Raw genomic sequence first — 18,816 nt, 5'->3', positions numbered from 1 at the left:
ACACACACAAACTCTCTCTCACACACACACTCACACACAAACACACTCTCTCTCTTCCTCTCTCTCTTTACGAACTCGGGCATTAGTCTCAGTAATAAATGTCTAACTTGTACTGTCCAGTGATCAGCGAAAGTATTATGTCTCAAAATGTGATCGCCTAAAGACCTAGAATAGGAACAGCTGGGATGTATGTTTAAAGTGCAGATTCCTGGGGCTCGTCCCAAATTTAATGAATCAGAATCTCTGGGTATGGAGCCAGGGAATCAAAAATTTTAATAAGCACCCCAGGGGATTCTTCTGCACACTAAATCTTAAGAAATAATGAGAAAACCCTGCAGTAGACACTAACTCCTCTACCAGTTTTCACCCAACTGATAATATTAATCAACAGCTGAAGTAGTGAGAAGGAGAAAAGGAAGTTTCGTCATATATATGCTTGTGTGTGGATATGTTTTAAAGAACGGACATACAATAAACATGATCCCCACAGTATAAAGAAATGTCAAGTAGGGCTCTTCCCCCACTCTATCTTATCACACATATAAACACAGACCTCTACAAGGGATTTAAGACTTCTTTCCAACTGCCTTTCATATTCATGTTACACTATTAAACAACCCAAATTTAATTTATATTAAGTATCTTAGAGGCTAGGGAAAAGAGAAAAGTACAGAAGAATAATTTGCCAAAGACTGAACCCTTATATTCCACATCTATTTAAAGATAATCCTTCTTAAAGGAGGACTAGCTCTCAAGAGAACTAAGGCAAAAGGGAAGAAAAGAAAGAGAATATAGAACAGAAGCAGAGAGGATGCTTTCCAGCATTTCAGCACCTGACTCATGTGCTCTCTTCCCTAGGATTTTTATACCTACTTACACTCAGGCTTGCCAATCTCTACAAATTAATAAAAAATTTCTCAGTTTCATTACATAATAGCTTCTGTTTGGAGATTTTTTTTTTAAAGACAGTATTATATTTATGAATTCAAAATAATTTTAAATATGCACATAAGGTATAAATAATCAGGGATTAATCAGAACAGTTTATCTGGTCCCTGGCCAGTGTTCAGAGAAAATCTGGGCTTTGGCTATCAGGACTACAAAATCCTGACTCAGATCCTGAGCAGACTGGACATCTAGGTGGTGCTTACTCGAGAATAAGCTCTACTTCTAACCCAGAAGCTGATAGGCAAAAGTAGAGAAGATCAGATATCTTGATGTACTAGATGTAGTGTAATACAAGCAAAACAATAAATAATGAGTTTTTATTGTTTTCCACTACCACGTGATACCTCTCTCCACTCTCCCCACTAACATGACAAAAAAGTAGTAAAAGCCAAGAATTGTGAAAAAGACCAAAGAGTATGCAGTTAAAATTCAAATTTAGCCCAATGATGCCAAGTAGAATTCAGAAAAAAATCCTAGGATCCCAGTAACATCAACATAGTTTACTACAAAGCTTCCTAAGTATTTCCTCACCTAACATGAAGCCAGTAATGTGTTTGTGAATATACACGCGTATTAGCCTTAAGGAACAACTATAGTCAGAATACTCTCTCACTCTGAAAATGTTCCTTTCAAAGTGATTTTACCTTTAGTTTACTTGATACTGTCATATATATGTAAAAAGAAAAAAGAAAATTCCAAACAGTACAGCAGAGTATAAACTAAAATGACAAAGTTTATCCATTCCCCAATCTTCCAAACTCCTTCCCCCAAGCCAAAGCAACAATTATTAACATTTTTGGGGGGGTATTCTTGGATAAAATTTCTATCTATATATAAGCATGAATATATTTTTTTAAGTTTTTTTTTTACACACATTCTTAGATAGATTGATTTACAACCTGCTTTTTTCACTAATATCTCCTTCATCTTTCCATACCAGCCTATGTAAATCTACATCATTCTTGTTAACGGCTTCACAGTATTCTTTTGTATGTGAGGATATACCATAATTTATTTTAGCTAGTCCACCATTAAAGGACATTCAGTTTGTTTCGTTTTGTCTTTTCTTGTTTGGCAATTGTACACAATGTTGTGATGAATCTCCTTGTACATTCAGCAGCGAATACTGATAACTAATATATCTTTAGGAAAAATTCCTTAATGTAAAATTCCTGGGTCAAAAGGTGTATGTACTTGAAATTTTAAAAGACAATGCCGAACTACACTCCAAAATCATTAAATAAATTTAATTTCCACTAGCTAAGTAGAGTGTCCCCACATCTCCAACACTAGGCATTATCAAGCTTTTTATTTTTATTTTTTGTGTGTGTGTGTGTGAGGAAGATCGGTCCTGAGTTAACATCTGCCAATCCTCCTCTTTTTGCTGAGGAAGACTGGCCCTGGGCTAACATCCATGCCCATCTTCCTCCACTTTATATGGGACACCACCACAGCATGGCTTGACAAGTGGTGCATCGGTGCACGCCTGGGATCCGAACCGGCGAACCCCGGGCCGCTGCAGCGGATCGTGCGCACTTAACCGCTTGCGCCACCGGGCCAGCCCCAAGCTTTTTATTTTTACAAACCTGAGAGTTGTTTTAAAATGGTACCTTGCTGCTTTAATTTGTATTTTTTTCACTTTTAAGTGAGGCTAAGAATCTTCTCAAATTTTTATTGGGTGTGTTTTCCATTTTCTTCTTCCTATAAATAGCATGCTCCTATTTCGTCAATTTTTATATTAGGTTGTTATTCTGTCTTCTTACTGATTTTAACATATTTTTGTATGTTTAGGAACCTTGTCCATGACATATGTGTTACAAATATACTTTTTACCAGGTTACACCTGTCAATTTTATTTAAAGAATGTTTTCTGCCAGGTGTAATTTAAAATTTTATCAAGTCAAATTTGTTCATATCTTTATATTTTCTGGCTTTTGTTCATTGCTTAGAAATTATTTTCTCATATCCAAGATAATAAATATACTGACCTTGTGAATGCTCCTAACACTTTTATAGTTTCATTGACAATCTAGAATTTATTTGGGGGCTACAGAAAAAGGTAGGAAATCCAATTTTGTTTTGTTTTTCTTTTTCCCCTCATAGAGCCAGCCAATTTTCCAAGACCATTTATTAAATCACCCACCTATGCTGTCTACTGTGATTATCAACTGCCATCATCACCACCACCATCACCATCAGCATCAGATACTAAATTCTCATTTCTACACAGGCCTAAGTGTAAATTGTCTCTTTTGTTCTTTTACTTAGCCTATCCCCGCACAGGTACAAATTCTTTATTATTGTAGTTATATACATCTTTAAAAATCTGGTAGGGCTCCCTCACTACACTTTTTCCCCTAGAATTCTCCTTGCTGTTTATAATTATTTTCTAGAGAAAATATAGAGGCTTTTTTTAACTTCTCTTAAATTTGGGGGCATTATAATTGAGATTGCACTGAATTGATACATTAATTTAGGAAAGAACTCACAGTTCCCAATTTTGAGTCTTACCAGCCATTAGTTGTGAAAGGAGCTGCAGCACCAGTGACAAACATAGTGATAGCTAATATTTGTTGGGTACTATACGCCAAGCCCACTGGATAAGCTTATTTTAATAATCACAACAACCTTATGTGGTATCATTATCTTCATTTCAAAGATGAGAAAATTAAGGCTCAAAGAGGTTAAGCAACTCGTCCAAAGCCACAATCAATAAGCAAAGTAACTGATATTTTAATCTGTGTAATTGGCCTTGAGTCGATACTTTGAATCGTAGTATACTAATTAAAAGCAAGGTGTGTCTTTCATTTATTTAACTGTCCTCCTCAACTGAATTTTTAGTTTTCTTCTTTTAGGCCCTGCAAGTCAACTGTTTAAATTAATTCCTAGGTAAACTTAGTTGCTATTTTAAATGAGGCCTCTTCTTTCATTATCATTTGTATAAAAGAAAACTAGTGATTTTAGAATATTAACTTTGAAAGTGTCCACCTTACAGATTTCTCTTATTGCCCATACTAGTTTTTCAGTTGATACTATAAGTTTTCCAAATATACAATCATATCACAGGCAAATATTTATAACTTCAATGTGTCCATTCCAATACTTATATCTCTCAATGTCTAACTGAATCAATTTTAATAATAATGCTTTAATAATGGTATATTACTCTTTTGATCTGCTACTAGATTCCATTTGTAATATTTACTTCATGACCATTGGCTAAGTGAGGTTAGTCTATAGTTTCTTTGTATTTTTTCCAAAGTGTTTATCATCACTGTTTTTGTTGATTTCACAGCCTTTCTTTTTTTATGCTTTGAACAGTTTAGCATCAAAAGGATCTCATGCTTTAAAATTAAAAGAATTCACCTGTGAAACTGTCTGGATTTAGTGATTTGTTTGACACTCAATTTCTTTTTCCACATCTAGTGTCTGTTTAGATTCTCTCTGGGATCAATTTTGTTAATTTATATTTTCCTAGTAAATCACTTGGATTTATTTTAAATGGTACTGAGTAATTCTCTTACTTCAATACAAACTGCAATAACAATGTCTCACTAAAAAGGAAAAATATAAGCAAACATATTAATCAACATTACTGGAAAATATTCACAGCCAAGATGCGTTAAATGTACAAAACTTGGAGCAAATTACTGGTATAGAGCTTTTCATTCAGGCCATAATTTTAGAAAAAAAACTTGAAATAGGGCTTTATAAGTAGTATAAGTACCCAGAGAACTGTAAGTAAAATACAAATGATAATGACACTATAAACTGCTAAAAAATATATATATATTTCCTGCTACGAGGTACAAAAGGGTTTTCAATTAGATGGTATATGTTAAACACTTATAAAATGTCACTGAAAAAACCAACAAAATTGTATGCAATGCTCTTAAGTGTTACCACTCCAGTCATCTAATCTCTAAAAGTAGGGTAAATATCAAAGCAGAAAGTGACATTCTTCTATCTAATTTATTTATAAGAAACATTACTCAAAATTTAATGAGCACTTACTCTGAGCTGGACACTGTGTCAGAAACAAAGAAATGGTGGAAATATGGTCCCTTGGGTGAAAAAACTTATTGCCCTGACCCCTAGTTCCAACATGACACACTTATAATAAATTCATAGTTACATATTAAAACCTCAAGAAATATAAACAGCCCCACTGGAACTTTGCTTCACAAACCAGCAAATATGAAGTAGTTGAAAATCAAATATCAAATACACTTGACTATTGATACAAATATATATAATTTTTAAATTGCTATCACTTTTCTATATTATTTTTAAATCCTGGCATCTCAAATTGGATATAATCTCCCTTCTTATGATAAGGCTCTAAGTACAGACAAAAGTCTAAAAAGGCTCTGAAACCACAGCTTTGAAAAGAGGGTCAGAAAAAGGCAAAAGAAACTCCCTTTCTACACTATTTAATGAAACTTTAATACAAGAAACAGGATACTAAAATTTCAGAAAAGAAGGAAGTTATCATGGGAAAAACAATGAGCTCACTTTAAACAATATTACACATCAAAAGGATCCTTTGCCTTAATATTAGAATGTTAATGAACAACCAACAAAAAGTATACTCATACTACTGTTTCTGAAAAAATTTTATCTATAAACACTACTGAGATATAATCAATAAGAAAGTTGGAAGTACTCTAATATGGTACAAACCTACCTGCGCACATGATTCTTCAGGTGTTTTGGCACTAACCGAATAAAGTGCTGGGAGATCTAGTCTGTGCACAGAGAATTTTTCTAGAGTGTGCAAAAGAGCTGGAGCAAGGTGAGAAGTTTGACCTGAGCCTCGTTCTCCAGACAATAACAATCTTGGCCTGTAAGAGGTTGGCTGATGATATGGTGACCTGCAATACATGTGAGACATAATAATTATTTCAAAACTGCACACTCTAAAGACCAATATGACCTATTAGGCAAAATATTTACACCAGAAGAACTCCAAATTAACAGAACTGTCTTATCTTTCTTATTTTTTAAAAAGTACAGTGAATCGTTTTTACATTAATTACAGTTTTTAAATTTTGATCTCTCTGACCATAACCAAAATGTAAAAATATAAAAATCCATTTGATGGGCCAGCCCCATGGCTTGGCAGTTAAGTGCGCACGCTCTGCTGCTGCCGGCCCGGGTTCGGATCCCGGGCGCACACCGATGCACCGCTTCTCCAGCCATGCTGAGGCCGCGTCCCACATACAGCAACTAGAAGGGTGTGCAGCTATAACATACAACTATCGACTGGGGCTCTGGGGGAAAAATAAATAAAATTTTAAAAAATAATAAAAAAAATAAAAATCCATTTGAAAAGAAAATAAAAATACCTGCGTATTCATCCTATCATGGCACATATACTAACTAACGTGGAAAATGCTTCAGACACTAAGTGTCATTTTGCTATTATAGCCAAGGTCAAATGATAATAATCCCCCTTCTCCAACAAAGAAGTACATTTGAAGAATATCCCAAATGTAGGACTTCTTTTAAGAAACGGTTAAAATGGGGCTGGCCTGGTGCCATAATGGTTAAGTTCGCACACTCTGCTTTGGTGGCCCAGGGTTCGCAGGTTCGGATCCTGGGTGTGGACCTATGTACGGCTCATCAAGCCATGCTGTGGCAGCATCCCACATATAAAAAATAGAGGAAGGGGCCGGCCCAGTGGCGCAAGCAGTTAAGTGCATGCGCTCCGCTGTGGCGGTCTGGGGTTCGCAGGTTCGGATCCCGGGCGCGCACCGACGCACTGCTTGTCAAGCCATGCTGTGGCGGCGTCCCATATAAAGTAGAGGAAGATGGGCACGGATGTTAGCCCAGGGCCACTCTTCCTCAAGAAAAAAGGGGAGGATTGGCATCGGATGTTAGCTCAGGGCTAGTCCTCCTCACAAGAAAAAAAAAAAAAATAGAGGAAGACTGGCACAGATGTTAGCTCAAGGACAATCTTTCTCACCAAAAAAAAAAAAAAAAGAAAAAAGGTTAAAATGGTAAATTTCATGTATATTTTACCACAATTTTTAAAATAGAAAAAAAAATTTAAGATTTTTCCAGTGGCAGCAAATTTTGTTCCTGGGCCAATAAAAACTAACTCTTCTTGTCCTAATACATGACATCTAAAGCCCTACATTAAAGAAGGCAAATTTAGGAAAATATATTAAACCAAACTCAACCAGTATTCTCAAGATTCTACAGCATCATTAAAATGATAAATGAAACAAGTTTATCTACTATCTCTATAGATAATGCAGAAAATTCTAAGCAATGCAGGAAGAACAAAGCAAACAAAAAATGGAACTAATGGAAAGAAATAAGGAAAACACTTTTTTTTTTGATGAGGGAGATTGGCCATGAGCTAACATCCATTGCCAATCTTCCTCTTTTTGCTGAGGAAGATTGGCCGTGGGCTAACATCTATGCCCATCTTCCTCTATTTTATATATGAGACGCCACCACAGCATGGCTTGACGAGTGGTGCGAAGGCCCGTGCCAGGGATCCGAACGTGCAAGCCCTAAGCCACCAAAGCGGAGTGCACGAACTTCACCACCATGCCACCAGGCCAGCCCCCAGGAAAATACTTTTATTTATAAGGAATACGATTATGCAATAGAAAATCCAAGAAAATCAACTAACAATTGTCAGAATCTCCCAGTAAAGTAACAAGATAGAAGATGCAAATTAAAAAATCAAAAGATTTCCTAAATACTATCAATAACCAACGTAAAGAAGAAAAGAAGATCCTATTCATGACTGCAAAAATACAAACGATAAAAGAATATTAAATAACTTAGCAAGAAAAGTGTGAAACTTTTAAAAGTGTGATATACAGAACATATCACAAGCCTGAATATAAAGATGTCAATCCTTCCTAACGCATTTACAGTTAACTGTATTTATACAGTTTATAGGATTTTATTTTATACATTTAAAAATTCAAATCAAACTCCCAAAAGAATTTGGAGTAGGAGGGTGATTTAAAACTTATTCGCAACGCTATCTGAAAGAATAATCAAGTAAGAACACCAAGAAAATTTTGGAAAACTGTGTTAGCTCCGATCTGAGAACATGTACACCTGTCTCAGTAACAAGCACTTCATACAGAGTTCTTGTGTAATTTTCTTAACAATTCTATGAAATATATAGTTTCCTCTTATTAAACAAATGAAGAAACCAAGACTCAGAGAGGTCAGGTTTAAGACTGAACACCTGGTTGGTGACAGAGTTCAAATTTTCATTCAGGTCAATATAATTGCAAAGCCCACATTCTGAACCACTATGTTAAGATGTGCCCTACTTTATATTGAAACTTATTACAGAATAGAATAATGGAATAGAATGTAGAATACACCAAAACAAACGAACAAAAAACCCCACAGATCAGTGGAATATAATAGGCAGCCCAGGAAACAGGTTACAGTAAATGAAAGAATTTTATATAAGATAATAAGCATTAAAAATAATGGAACAGAGATGGAATATAAAATAAATCTTGTTTGGGCCGGCCCGGTGGCTTAGCGGTTAAGTGCGCAAGCTCTGCTACTGGCGGCCCTGGGTTCGGATCCCAGGCGCACGCCGACGCACTGCTTTTCTGGCAATGCTGAGGCTGCGTCCCACATACAGCAACTAGAAGGATGTGCAACTATGACATACAACTATCTACTGGGGCTTTGGGGAAGGAAAAAAAAGGAGGAGGATTGGCAATAGATGTTAGCTCAGAGCCAATCTTCCTCAGCAAAAAGAGAAGGATTAGCATGGATGTTAGCTCAGGGCTGATATCCCTCACAAAAAAAAAAAAAAAAAAGAAAGAAAAAAAGAAGCAAGAGAACATTTTAAATAAATAAATAAATAATAAATCTTTTTTAAAAATACAGAGAATTCAAATCCTCATTTCACAGAATAAACAAAATTAATTCTAACAGAGAAACAAAGTAAGCAAAAATTGAAAGACTCATATATTTCTAATTTAGATAAAAATCTAAGACCTTTTATAACTCAAAAATTACAATCTGAACCAAATGGCAACCAACCAAATGAAACAAAGAATTTGCCATTATCAGGAATGGTTCTTAATGTATAAAGAGCTTATATGCATACTGTTTTAACAAAAGACATCTTCCTGGGCAAAGGACATAGTCAATTCAAAAAGAAAATAGAAAGATAATGTTTTTTAAAATGTTCATTCATTTAACAGCTGCCTACGCTGAAAGCCTCACCCCTAGGTCTCTAACAATACCACTGTTATCATAGAGCTAATAACTGAATGGTATTTAATGGAAAAAGAAAACATACAAATTACAATAATTCAGTGTAATTAATAAGTGGTACTGCTTAAGTACAGAGTGCTATGAGAGACCAAAATAAGAGACTCAGAAGGTTTTCCTGTTTCCAAAGCAAAAACACAACAGATTGGAGGCAGAAAGGATGAATTCAAAGAAATAAAAATAGGATGTGCAAAGGACCAGAGACTAAAAAGCACTTGGCCCTTTGGGGTGACTAACATACTTCATATAGCCAGCTTCTTTTAAGGATTTAGGGCAATGTAGGCATATAGGTACTAGGGATGAAGGAAGGAGAATCAGACGACAAAGGGTTTTGTGAGCCATGTTCAAAGTCTGGAATGTGGGCCGGCCCGGTGGCTTAGCGGTTAAGTGCTCGCGCTCCGCTGCTGGCAGCCCGAGTTCAGATCCCGGGTGCGCACCAACGCACCGCTTCTCCGGCCATGCTGAGGCCGCGTCCCACATACAGCAACTAGAAGGATGTGCAGCTATGACATACAACTATCTACTGGGGCTTTGGGGGGAAAATAAATAAATAAATAAAAATTATTTAAAAAAAAAAAAAAGTCTGGAATGTATACTGAAGATAATGAAGAAGCATTAACATGCTTAAGCAAGCTTTGACATAATCATATACAGGCATACTTCATTTTACTACGCTTTGCTTTATTATGCTTCATAGATATTACACTTTTTACAAATTAGAGTTTGTAGTAACCCTGCGCTGAGCAAGTCTATCCATTTTTCCAATAGCATTTGCTCATTTCTTGTCTTTGTGTCACATTTTAGTAATTCTCACAATATTTCAAACTTTTTCATTATTATTATATTTGTTATGGTGATCTGTGATCAGTGATCTTTGATGTTACTATTATAATTGTTTTGGGGCATGACGAACTGCTCCCATATAGGCAGCGAACTTAATCCATAAATGTGTGTTCTGACTGAGGCACCGACCAGCCATTCCCCTGCGTCTCTCCCTCTCCTCCGGCCTCCCTATTCCCTGAGACACAACAATGTTGAAATTAGACCAATTAATAACCCTACAATGGCCTCTAAGTGTTCAAGTGAAAGGAAGAGTCATATGTCTCTCACTGTAAACCAAAAGCTAGAAATGAGTAAGCTTAGTGAGGAAAGCATGTTGAAAGCTGAGACAGACCAAAAGCTAGGCCTCTTGCACCAGTAAGCCAAGATGGAAATGCAAAGGGAAAGTTCTTGAAGGAAATTCAAAGTGGTACTCCAGTGAACACACGAATGATAAAAAAGTGAAAAAGCCTTATTGCTGATATAGAGAAAGTTTTAGTGGTCTGGATAGATCAACCCAGCCACAACATTCCCTTAAGCCAAAGCCTAATCCAGAGCAAGGCCCTAACTTTTTTCAGTTCTATGAAGGCTGAGAGAGGTGAGGAAGCTGCAGAAGAAGAGTCTGAAGTTAGCAGAGGTCGGTTCACGAGGTTTAAGGAAAGAAGCCATCTCCATAACATAAAAGCGCAAGGTGAAGCAACAAGTGCTGATGTAGAAGCTGCATCAAGTTATCCAGAAGATCTAGCTAAGATAATTAATGAAAGTGGCTACACTAAACAACAGATTTTCAATGTAGACCAAACAGCCTAATATTGGAAGAAGATGCCATCTAGGACTTTCACATAGCTAGAGAGGAAAAGTCAATGCGTGGCTCAAAGCATCAAAGGACAGGCTGACTCTCTTATTAGGGGCTAATGGAACTGGTAACTTTAAGTTGAAGCCAATGCTCATTTACCATTCCAAAAATCCCAGGGCCCTTAAAAATTACGCTAAATCTACTCTGCCCATGTTCTATAAATGGAACAACAAAGCCTGGAGGACAGCACATCTGTTTACAACATGGTGTACTGAATATTTTAAGCCCACTGCTGAGACCTACTGCTCAGAAAGAAAAAAATTCCTTTCAAGATATTACTGCTCACTGACAATGTACCTGGTCACCCAAGAGTTCTGATGGAGACATACAACAAAATTAATGTTATTTTTCATGCCTGCTAACACAACATCCATTCTGCAGTTTATGCATCAAGGAATAATTTCGACTTTCAAGTCTTATTATTTAAGAAATACATTTCGTAAGGCTATGGCTGCCATAGATAGTGATTCCTCTGATGGATCTGGACAAAGTCAATTGAAAACCTTCTGGAAAGGATTCACCATTCTAGATGCCATTAAGAACGTTTGTGATTCACGGGAACAGGTCAAAACATCAACATTAACAGGAGTTTGGAAGAAGTTGATTTCAACCCTCATGGATGACTTTGAGGGGTTCAAGACTTCAGTGGAGGAAGTAACTGCAGACATGGTGGAACTAGCAAGAGAATTAGCATTAGAAGTGGAGCCTGAACATATGACTGAATTGCTGCAATCTCATGATAAAATTTGAACAGATGCGGAGTTGCTTCTTATGGATGAGTAAACGAAGTGGTTTGTTGAGATGGAACCTATTCCTGGTGAAGATGCTGTGAAGATTGTTGAAATGACAACAAAAGAGGTGGAATATTATACAAACTTAGTTGATAAAGAAGCAGCAAGGTTTGAGAGGATTAACTCCAGTTTTGAAAGAAGTTCTACTGTGGGTAAAATGCTCTCAAATAGCATCGCATGCTACAGAGAAACTGTTCGTGAAAGAAAGAGTCAATCAATGCAGCAAACTTTATTTTTGTCTCTTTTAAGAAATTGCCACAGCCACCCCAGTCTTCAGCAACCACCACCCTGATCAGTCAGCAGCCATCAACATCGAGGCAAGTCCCTCTACTAGCAAAAAGATTACAACTCGCTGAAGGTTCAGACGATGGTTAGCATTTTTTCAGCAATAACATATTTTTTAATTAAGGTATGTATATTGTTTTTTCAGACATAATGCTATTGCACACTTAACAGACTACAATATAGTATAGTCCTATAGATATTTAACTTTTTTTTTTGCTGAGGAAGATGCTCCCTGAGCTAACATCTGTTGCCAATCTTCCTCTCTTTTGTATGTGGGTCACCACCACAGCATGGCCACCAACGAGCGGTGTAGGTCTGCGCCTGGGAACCAAACCCAGGCCTCCTGAACTTAACCACTAGGCCACAGGGCCAGCCCCAATATATATATATCTTTTATATGTACTGGGAAACCAAAAAATCCATGTGACTCACTTTATTGCAGTGGTCTGGAACCCAACCCACAATGTCTCTGAGGTAGGCCTCTGTATGTTTTTGGAAGATAACTCTAGTTCAGTATTACAGTATAAGAAAGGGTTTTGAAACAAGGCAAGGGCCGGCCCGTGGTGTAGCGATTAAGTGCACACGCTCCGCTGCTGGCCGCCCGGGTTTGGATCCCAGGCGCACACCGATGCACCGCTCATCAGGCCATGCTGCGGCGGCATCCCATATAAAGTAGAGGAAGATGGGCACGGATGTCAGCCCAGGGCCAGTCTTCCTCAGCAAAAAAAAGAGGATTGGCATGGATGTTAGCTCAGAGCTGATCTTCCTCACAAAAAAAAAAAAAAAAAAGAAAGAAAGAAGGCAAAACAGGAGGAAAGATGATCAGTTACGGGTCTGCTATAATAATCCAGGCCTGAGATGTTAATGATAGTCTAGACAAGAATAAAGAATACAGTCATGCATCGCTTAATGAAAGAGATATGTTCTGAGAAATACGTCGTTAAGCAATTCTGTTGTTCTGAGAACATTATAGGATGTACTCAGCACAAACGTAAATGGTATAGCCTACTACATACCTATGCTATACGGTACTAATCTTATAAGGGCACCGTTGTGTATACAGTTCATCGTTGACAGAAACGTCATTAAGCAGCACATGACTGTGGTGTCAGAAGAGTTGAGAAGGAACAGCCTGTGACAAGACTTTTTTAGTAAGGAAAATCAACTGGACTTGGTCATTGACTAAATATAGAAGGGAAGAAAGAGGAAGGGGGTGAGAAGGATGTCCAATTCTAGTTGGGACAACTGAATGGATGGTGACTCATAGGAAGAGAAGGGCACAACAAAGGGAGATAGGCAGTTGGACAGGGTGTAAAGGTCAAGAGCGATCTAGGCTTGAGAAAGATTTGGTAGTTATTAACAGAGATGAAAAAATTAACAAAAATTAACATAAAAGAAACATCTTTTATCTAGTAGACTGATAAATTAAAAATTAATTTTAATACCCATCATTAGTGAGTAGATAATGGGAAAACTGGTATTCTTGTGAATTGTGGGCATGGAAAAAAGTACAATTTTCCAACATTATATTTGGCAAACATGTCAAATATATGCCAAAACGTATTTCCAAGGATATTCTTCAACTCATCCCACTCCCAAGGACTCCCTTATCTCTTAGCCTTCTCTACAATCTTTTTCATAATACTTATCTTCTAACATTTTATCTATCTATTACACACACTTATTGTTTTATTATCTGTCTCCATCTAAAACGTAAACTGAATGAGGGCATGAATCTTAGTCTATTTTGTTCATTGACATATTTCAAATACCTAGGACAACATGTGGCACATGATAGGCACTTTGACAAAATATTTGAATGAGTGAATAAATATATGAAAGAACAAATGAATGATCCAAACAAGAAGATATTATTTTCACCTATCTGGTTGGTAAAGATTTAAAAAGACAAACAGTGCTCAGAATTGACAAGGGTATAGGAAAAAAACATTCTCATACATTAGTGATGAAAATGTAAATTGGTACAACCTTTCTGGAAGGCAATTTAACAACTTGTACAGTGGTCCTCCCTTATCTGTAGTTTCACTGTCCACGGTTTCAGTTACCTGCAGTCAACCATGGTCCGAAAATATTTAATGGAAAATTCCAGAAATAAACAATTTTTAAGTTTTAAATTGCACGCCATTCTGAGTAGTGTGATGAAATCTTGCACCATCCTGCTCCATCCCACTTGAGATGTAAATCATCCCTCTGTCCAGCTTACTCATGCTGTATATACACTTATCCACCCGTCAGCCACCTAGTAGTCATCTCAGTCAGCAGATGGATTGTCATTGCACCGCAGTGCTTGCGTTCAAGTAATCCTTATTTTACTTAAACATGACCCCAAAGCACAAGAGTAGTGACGCTGGCAATTCAGATATGCCAAAGAGAAGTTATTGTTGTTAATCTCTTACTGTGCCTAATTTGTAAATTAAACTTTATCATAGGTATGTACGTATGCAGAGGAAAAAACATAGAATTTGGTACTATCCATGGTTTTGGGCATCCACTGGGGGTCTTGGAATGAATTCCCCATGGATAAGGGTGGACTATTGTATCAAGTTTTTAAATATATACACCCTTTGACACAGTAACCACAGTTTTTTAAATTTACCCTGAGCTCTGATTCAGATAATAGTGTAAAGATGTATACTTAGAAAGATGTCTATCACAGCACTGTTTATAAAAGAGGGAAATTGGAAACTTCAATTTTTGTCAATAAAGTTACATTATGGAACATCCAAAAAATAAAATACTATGCAAGCTATTTTAAAAGAATGACATTAAACATATACTGACATGAAATATTCCCAAGATAATGGACAAAAAAGCAAGTTACACTATCAACCTATAAGAGGATATAATTTATATAAATTAATATATAGGTCTGTCTGTATGCATAGAGAGAATACGGAAGTGGCCACCAAACCTTTAGCAAATGCTACCCTCAGGTGTTTGGGCTTTAATTTTTATTTTATTTTTTATGCTCTTCTTTATTACTTCAATTTTCTACAGACCATATCATCTTTCTGATCAGTAAAAACAAAGCTATTTTCATTTGGAAAAACCTCAGAAAGCTCTGTTTCTAATCCCCTTACGGTAATATACAGTAAGAAAGAAAACGTATTTTCCACCATAAGGGTTCTCTACCAGATTGACAGACCTTAAATATCTTGACTTCTATTTCATCTTAAATCTAAAAAAAAAAGGTTTCAAAATTGTTTTAGGAGATTATTTCTAGAAACAGAAACCCACCAGCAATGCCCAAGCTAATGATACTGGAAATCAACATAAAAGTCACGCTTTCTATCTATTTAGCACCTTTTTTGTATTGATTTGGCATGTTAACACATGTGGTTCAAACAAAAAGCCAAACCAAACCAAACCAACAAAAAAATCATGTGTAGCCCTTATTAAAGGCCTATTTTCTAAAGTGTATGCTTCTTGGATATTGTCCAATCTATGCAAAAAGGCAATACAATTCCCTATCTACCTATTGAGTTCAGAAATCAATTTGGAAACTGCACAGTAGAATAGAAAGAACATGATCCCAAGAAACAAACAGTATAGAGTCTGGCTCTGCCACCTGCTAGCAGCAGGATCATGGGCAATTTACTTAATTTCTTTGTGCTTCAGTTTCCTCGTTTATAAAATGATGATACCATAACTGCCATGATTGTTGAGAGGCCTGTAGATATTGCTATATATAAAACCCCAAGCTTTATGTATCTACCACATGTCTAGTTTGTAATGAGCATCAGATGCTAACTCTTAACTCAAAAGGACAGCAAATGCCACCATTTCTTCCGTGAAGCCTTCCTGGACTTCCCAATGGAAGCTTCTTAATTCTGCTTTCATAGCACTTCAGCCATATTGCAATGTTTGTCACCCCCAATAATAAGAACTTCCCCAGAGTAAGAACTACTTATACCTTATTCTTATATATTATTTATCTTACTCATGCTTATGTTTTCAGCACCTAATACAGTGCCCGGCATAGAGGAAACACATAAACATTGGCAGAATGGGTGGGAGAATAAAGTAAGTGAATGGAATTTATCTAAACCTCCAGAACAAAAAAAAAGCTTATTCTAGGATACAGCCTTCTGACTGTTAAATCAAAGTCAAATCAATGAACTAGAAAAGCTTATGTAAAAGAAACTAAAATTAAGTGAATTCTTTCAGAAAGGCTAAACTAAACAAAATGAGCCACACCAGCGATACACATTAAATCAGTGGCAGAGAACGTTCTTAATAAAAAGACAGACTCAAAATTGCACTTGAAGTTTTCTAACATCAAAATCTATTTCTGTATCACTTTACTGACAACAGAGCTATCTTATAAAATTGGAACATATGTCTTTTGATAGTTCCTCAGCTCCTGTTACTATACATTTCAAATGCAAATAACTAAAATTGTCAAAACAAATACACACACGCGCGCACACACACACACACGCACACAGAGGCTAGCCAGGTGAAAGTCAGAAAAAAATGATTATTTGATTTTGCCCTAGTCATCAATAAAACAGTTCTGTAAAATTACTGAAACAGTCTAAGAAAACTTCTCTGAGAGCATAAAAGAAAGGATCTGGAGCAGAGGAAAAAAGTTTCTAATAGAAAAACTGCTTTTAAAGAACACATCAAGAAAAAAAGAGTAAATGAAAGTAATTTAGTCACATTTTAACAAATGAAAAACAAGAAAAGGTTATCAATGCAAATAATCAAATTAACATTTTACCAAAATCTACATGGGAGAAACTTCAACACAAGTTGAAGACTTAAATTTCTTCAAAATAGCTCTAAAGAAAAATTACTTAAAAGTACATACAATCCAGCTTCTTCTAAGAAAAGTGCTATTAGACCCACCTGACTGGAGCATCACAGTCCTTTAACTATCGTGCTAATTATGTAAATGCAAGTGATGATGCTGCTAGTATTTGAAAACTATTTGGTCTCTTAATTTAAAATTACATTAGCACTAAAATTGTTTACCCACTAAAGTACACAGCAAAAGCTGCTTTAACATAGATCAAGGTAAAAGTAGATAGAAAAACCATAAAATGTAAATTAGGAAAGCGTAAATTGAGGTTTTGGAAAATCAAAAAGTTATTTATTTAATTACTGAGCAATTTCTAATTCAAAATCTCTTTAGTACCCTTGGAGTCCCTAAATTATCATCTGAAACTTATTACAAACTAAAATATTCTACAACATGGTAAATATTTCATTTCTGTCTTTTTTAGTTCAGATAAAAAGCAATAAAATTGGGGACATGAGCTGACTTCCTAAAGGTAACCCTTCCTTTCCACCCCAGTTAAAAAAAAAAAAAAAATCACATAGTTTGGAAAAAAATCTATAGTTGACCAATATAGCATAAAAAGTATACACAGTAGGGGCCAGCCCGGTGGCGCAAGCGGTTGGGTGCGCGCGCTCTGCTGCGGCGGCCCGGGGTTCGCTGGTTCAGGTCCCGGGCGCGCACCGACGCACTGCTTGGTAAGCCATGCTGTGGCGGCGTCCCATATAAAGTGGAGGAGGATGGGCACCGATGTTGGCCCAGGGCCGTCTTCCTCAGCGAAAAAAGAGGAAGATTGGCAGATGTTAGCTCAGGGCTGATCTCCTCACAAAAAAAAAAAAAGTATACACAGTAAAAGTTTTGCAGAATTGTGTCCAAACAATAGAAAAACAAAGTCCTCAAGGTTACAATCATAAGTAAAGATATACCAAAATACTAAACATCAAGAAGTAAAAAATCACTCGAAACTGAAAGAAATTTGATATAAATTACTCACATTGTAAAATGAAGGTAGGGTTTATGTACAGCAGCAGCTGATGACTGTTTCTTTGGTGATCCTGAGTGACTACTGGTCTCAAAAATTGATAAAGCATTCTCATCTTCGCTATCATCTAAAATTAGAGTTTCTATATCTGTTCGGAAAAATAATTACAAAGATTATGAGGCTTATAAAATCATTTAATATTAGTGCCCTACCAAAACCAAGGAAAATTGGTTTAAAAATCAAGTGACATTAACTAATAAGTTATCTATCAAATAATACAGATTGACCAGGCAAATTGACCAACGACAGTATTTCAAATAATTTATAAATGGAATTAATGTAATTCTGTCATCTTGACGGACTACTTAAGTGTTATAAGATATAATTTGGGAGACTTCATGACTAACCACAAGAAGTCTGGAAAAGAAATTGTACTTGCATAAAATACCCACCTACTTACCAAAAATCTCTAAGTTAATTTTTGACCGAAACTAGTACATTTCATGTAAGATATCTGGCTTATACAGAAATATTTGGTTTATACAGAAACTGAAATATAGTGATGTACGCCTGAAATTTACACAATGTTATAAGCCAATATGACCTCAATAAAATAAATTTAAAAAAAAAGATATCTGGTTTAATTATTAGGGTAACAAGTTACAGCTAGTTCTTACAAAAGCAACAAGAAACAAACTGACCCTCATTTTTTCACAAGGCATACACACACATATATACCTTTTCAAGGAAAACCTAATCTAGTTAAGATGGGAGCCCAGAATTGAGTGGAAACAAAGTGAATCTTAAAAATGTACTCATTCAAGTGACATTAGTCTCTACATGGGTCTGAAGTTACTGCTCAAAGGACTAACTGGAACTGAAATCCCTACTGAGTGCAATACTTTAAAATTTACCCTGGACTACAACCTGAAGAATTAAAGCTACACTTCACACATACCTAACAAAAGTGTTAATTCCTTTAATAAAAAGCAATGCTACACATGTAGGAGGTATGGAAGAGAATTAAGATTGACAGAAATCATACTCTTCCCTCAAAAAA

At 36.2% G+C, this 18,816-nt stretch overlaps 1 protein-coding gene across 3 annotated transcripts in view; it reads right to left on the bottom strand.

The window, feature by feature from the left end:
* Positions 1–18,816, bottom strand: part of ATAD2B (ATPase family AAA domain containing 2B) — a 153,295-nt gene that overhangs the window by 49,032 nt on the left and 85,447 nt on the right. For all 3 annotated transcript variants that reach the window (XM_058551717.1, XM_058551719.1, XM_058551718.1), the window contains exons 17-18: positions 17,769–17,904; positions 5,636–5,822 (exon numbers count right to left, since the gene is read on the bottom strand). In XM_058551717.1, coding sequence (XP_058407700.1) covers positions 5,636–5,822; positions 17,769–17,904 — 323 coding nt within the window. The remainder of the gene's footprint in view (positions 1–5,635; positions 5,823–17,768; positions 17,905–18,816) is intronic.

Source organism: Diceros bicornis, chromosome 12 (genome assembly GCF_020826845.1).
Source record: "Diceros bicornis minor isolate mBicDic1 chromosome 12, mDicBic1.mat.cur, whole genome shotgun sequence".
Taxonomy (NCBI): domain Eukaryota; kingdom Metazoa; phylum Chordata; class Mammalia; order Perissodactyla; family Rhinocerotidae; genus Diceros; species Diceros bicornis.
This window is presented reverse-complemented; position numbering and strand designations above follow the sequence as displayed.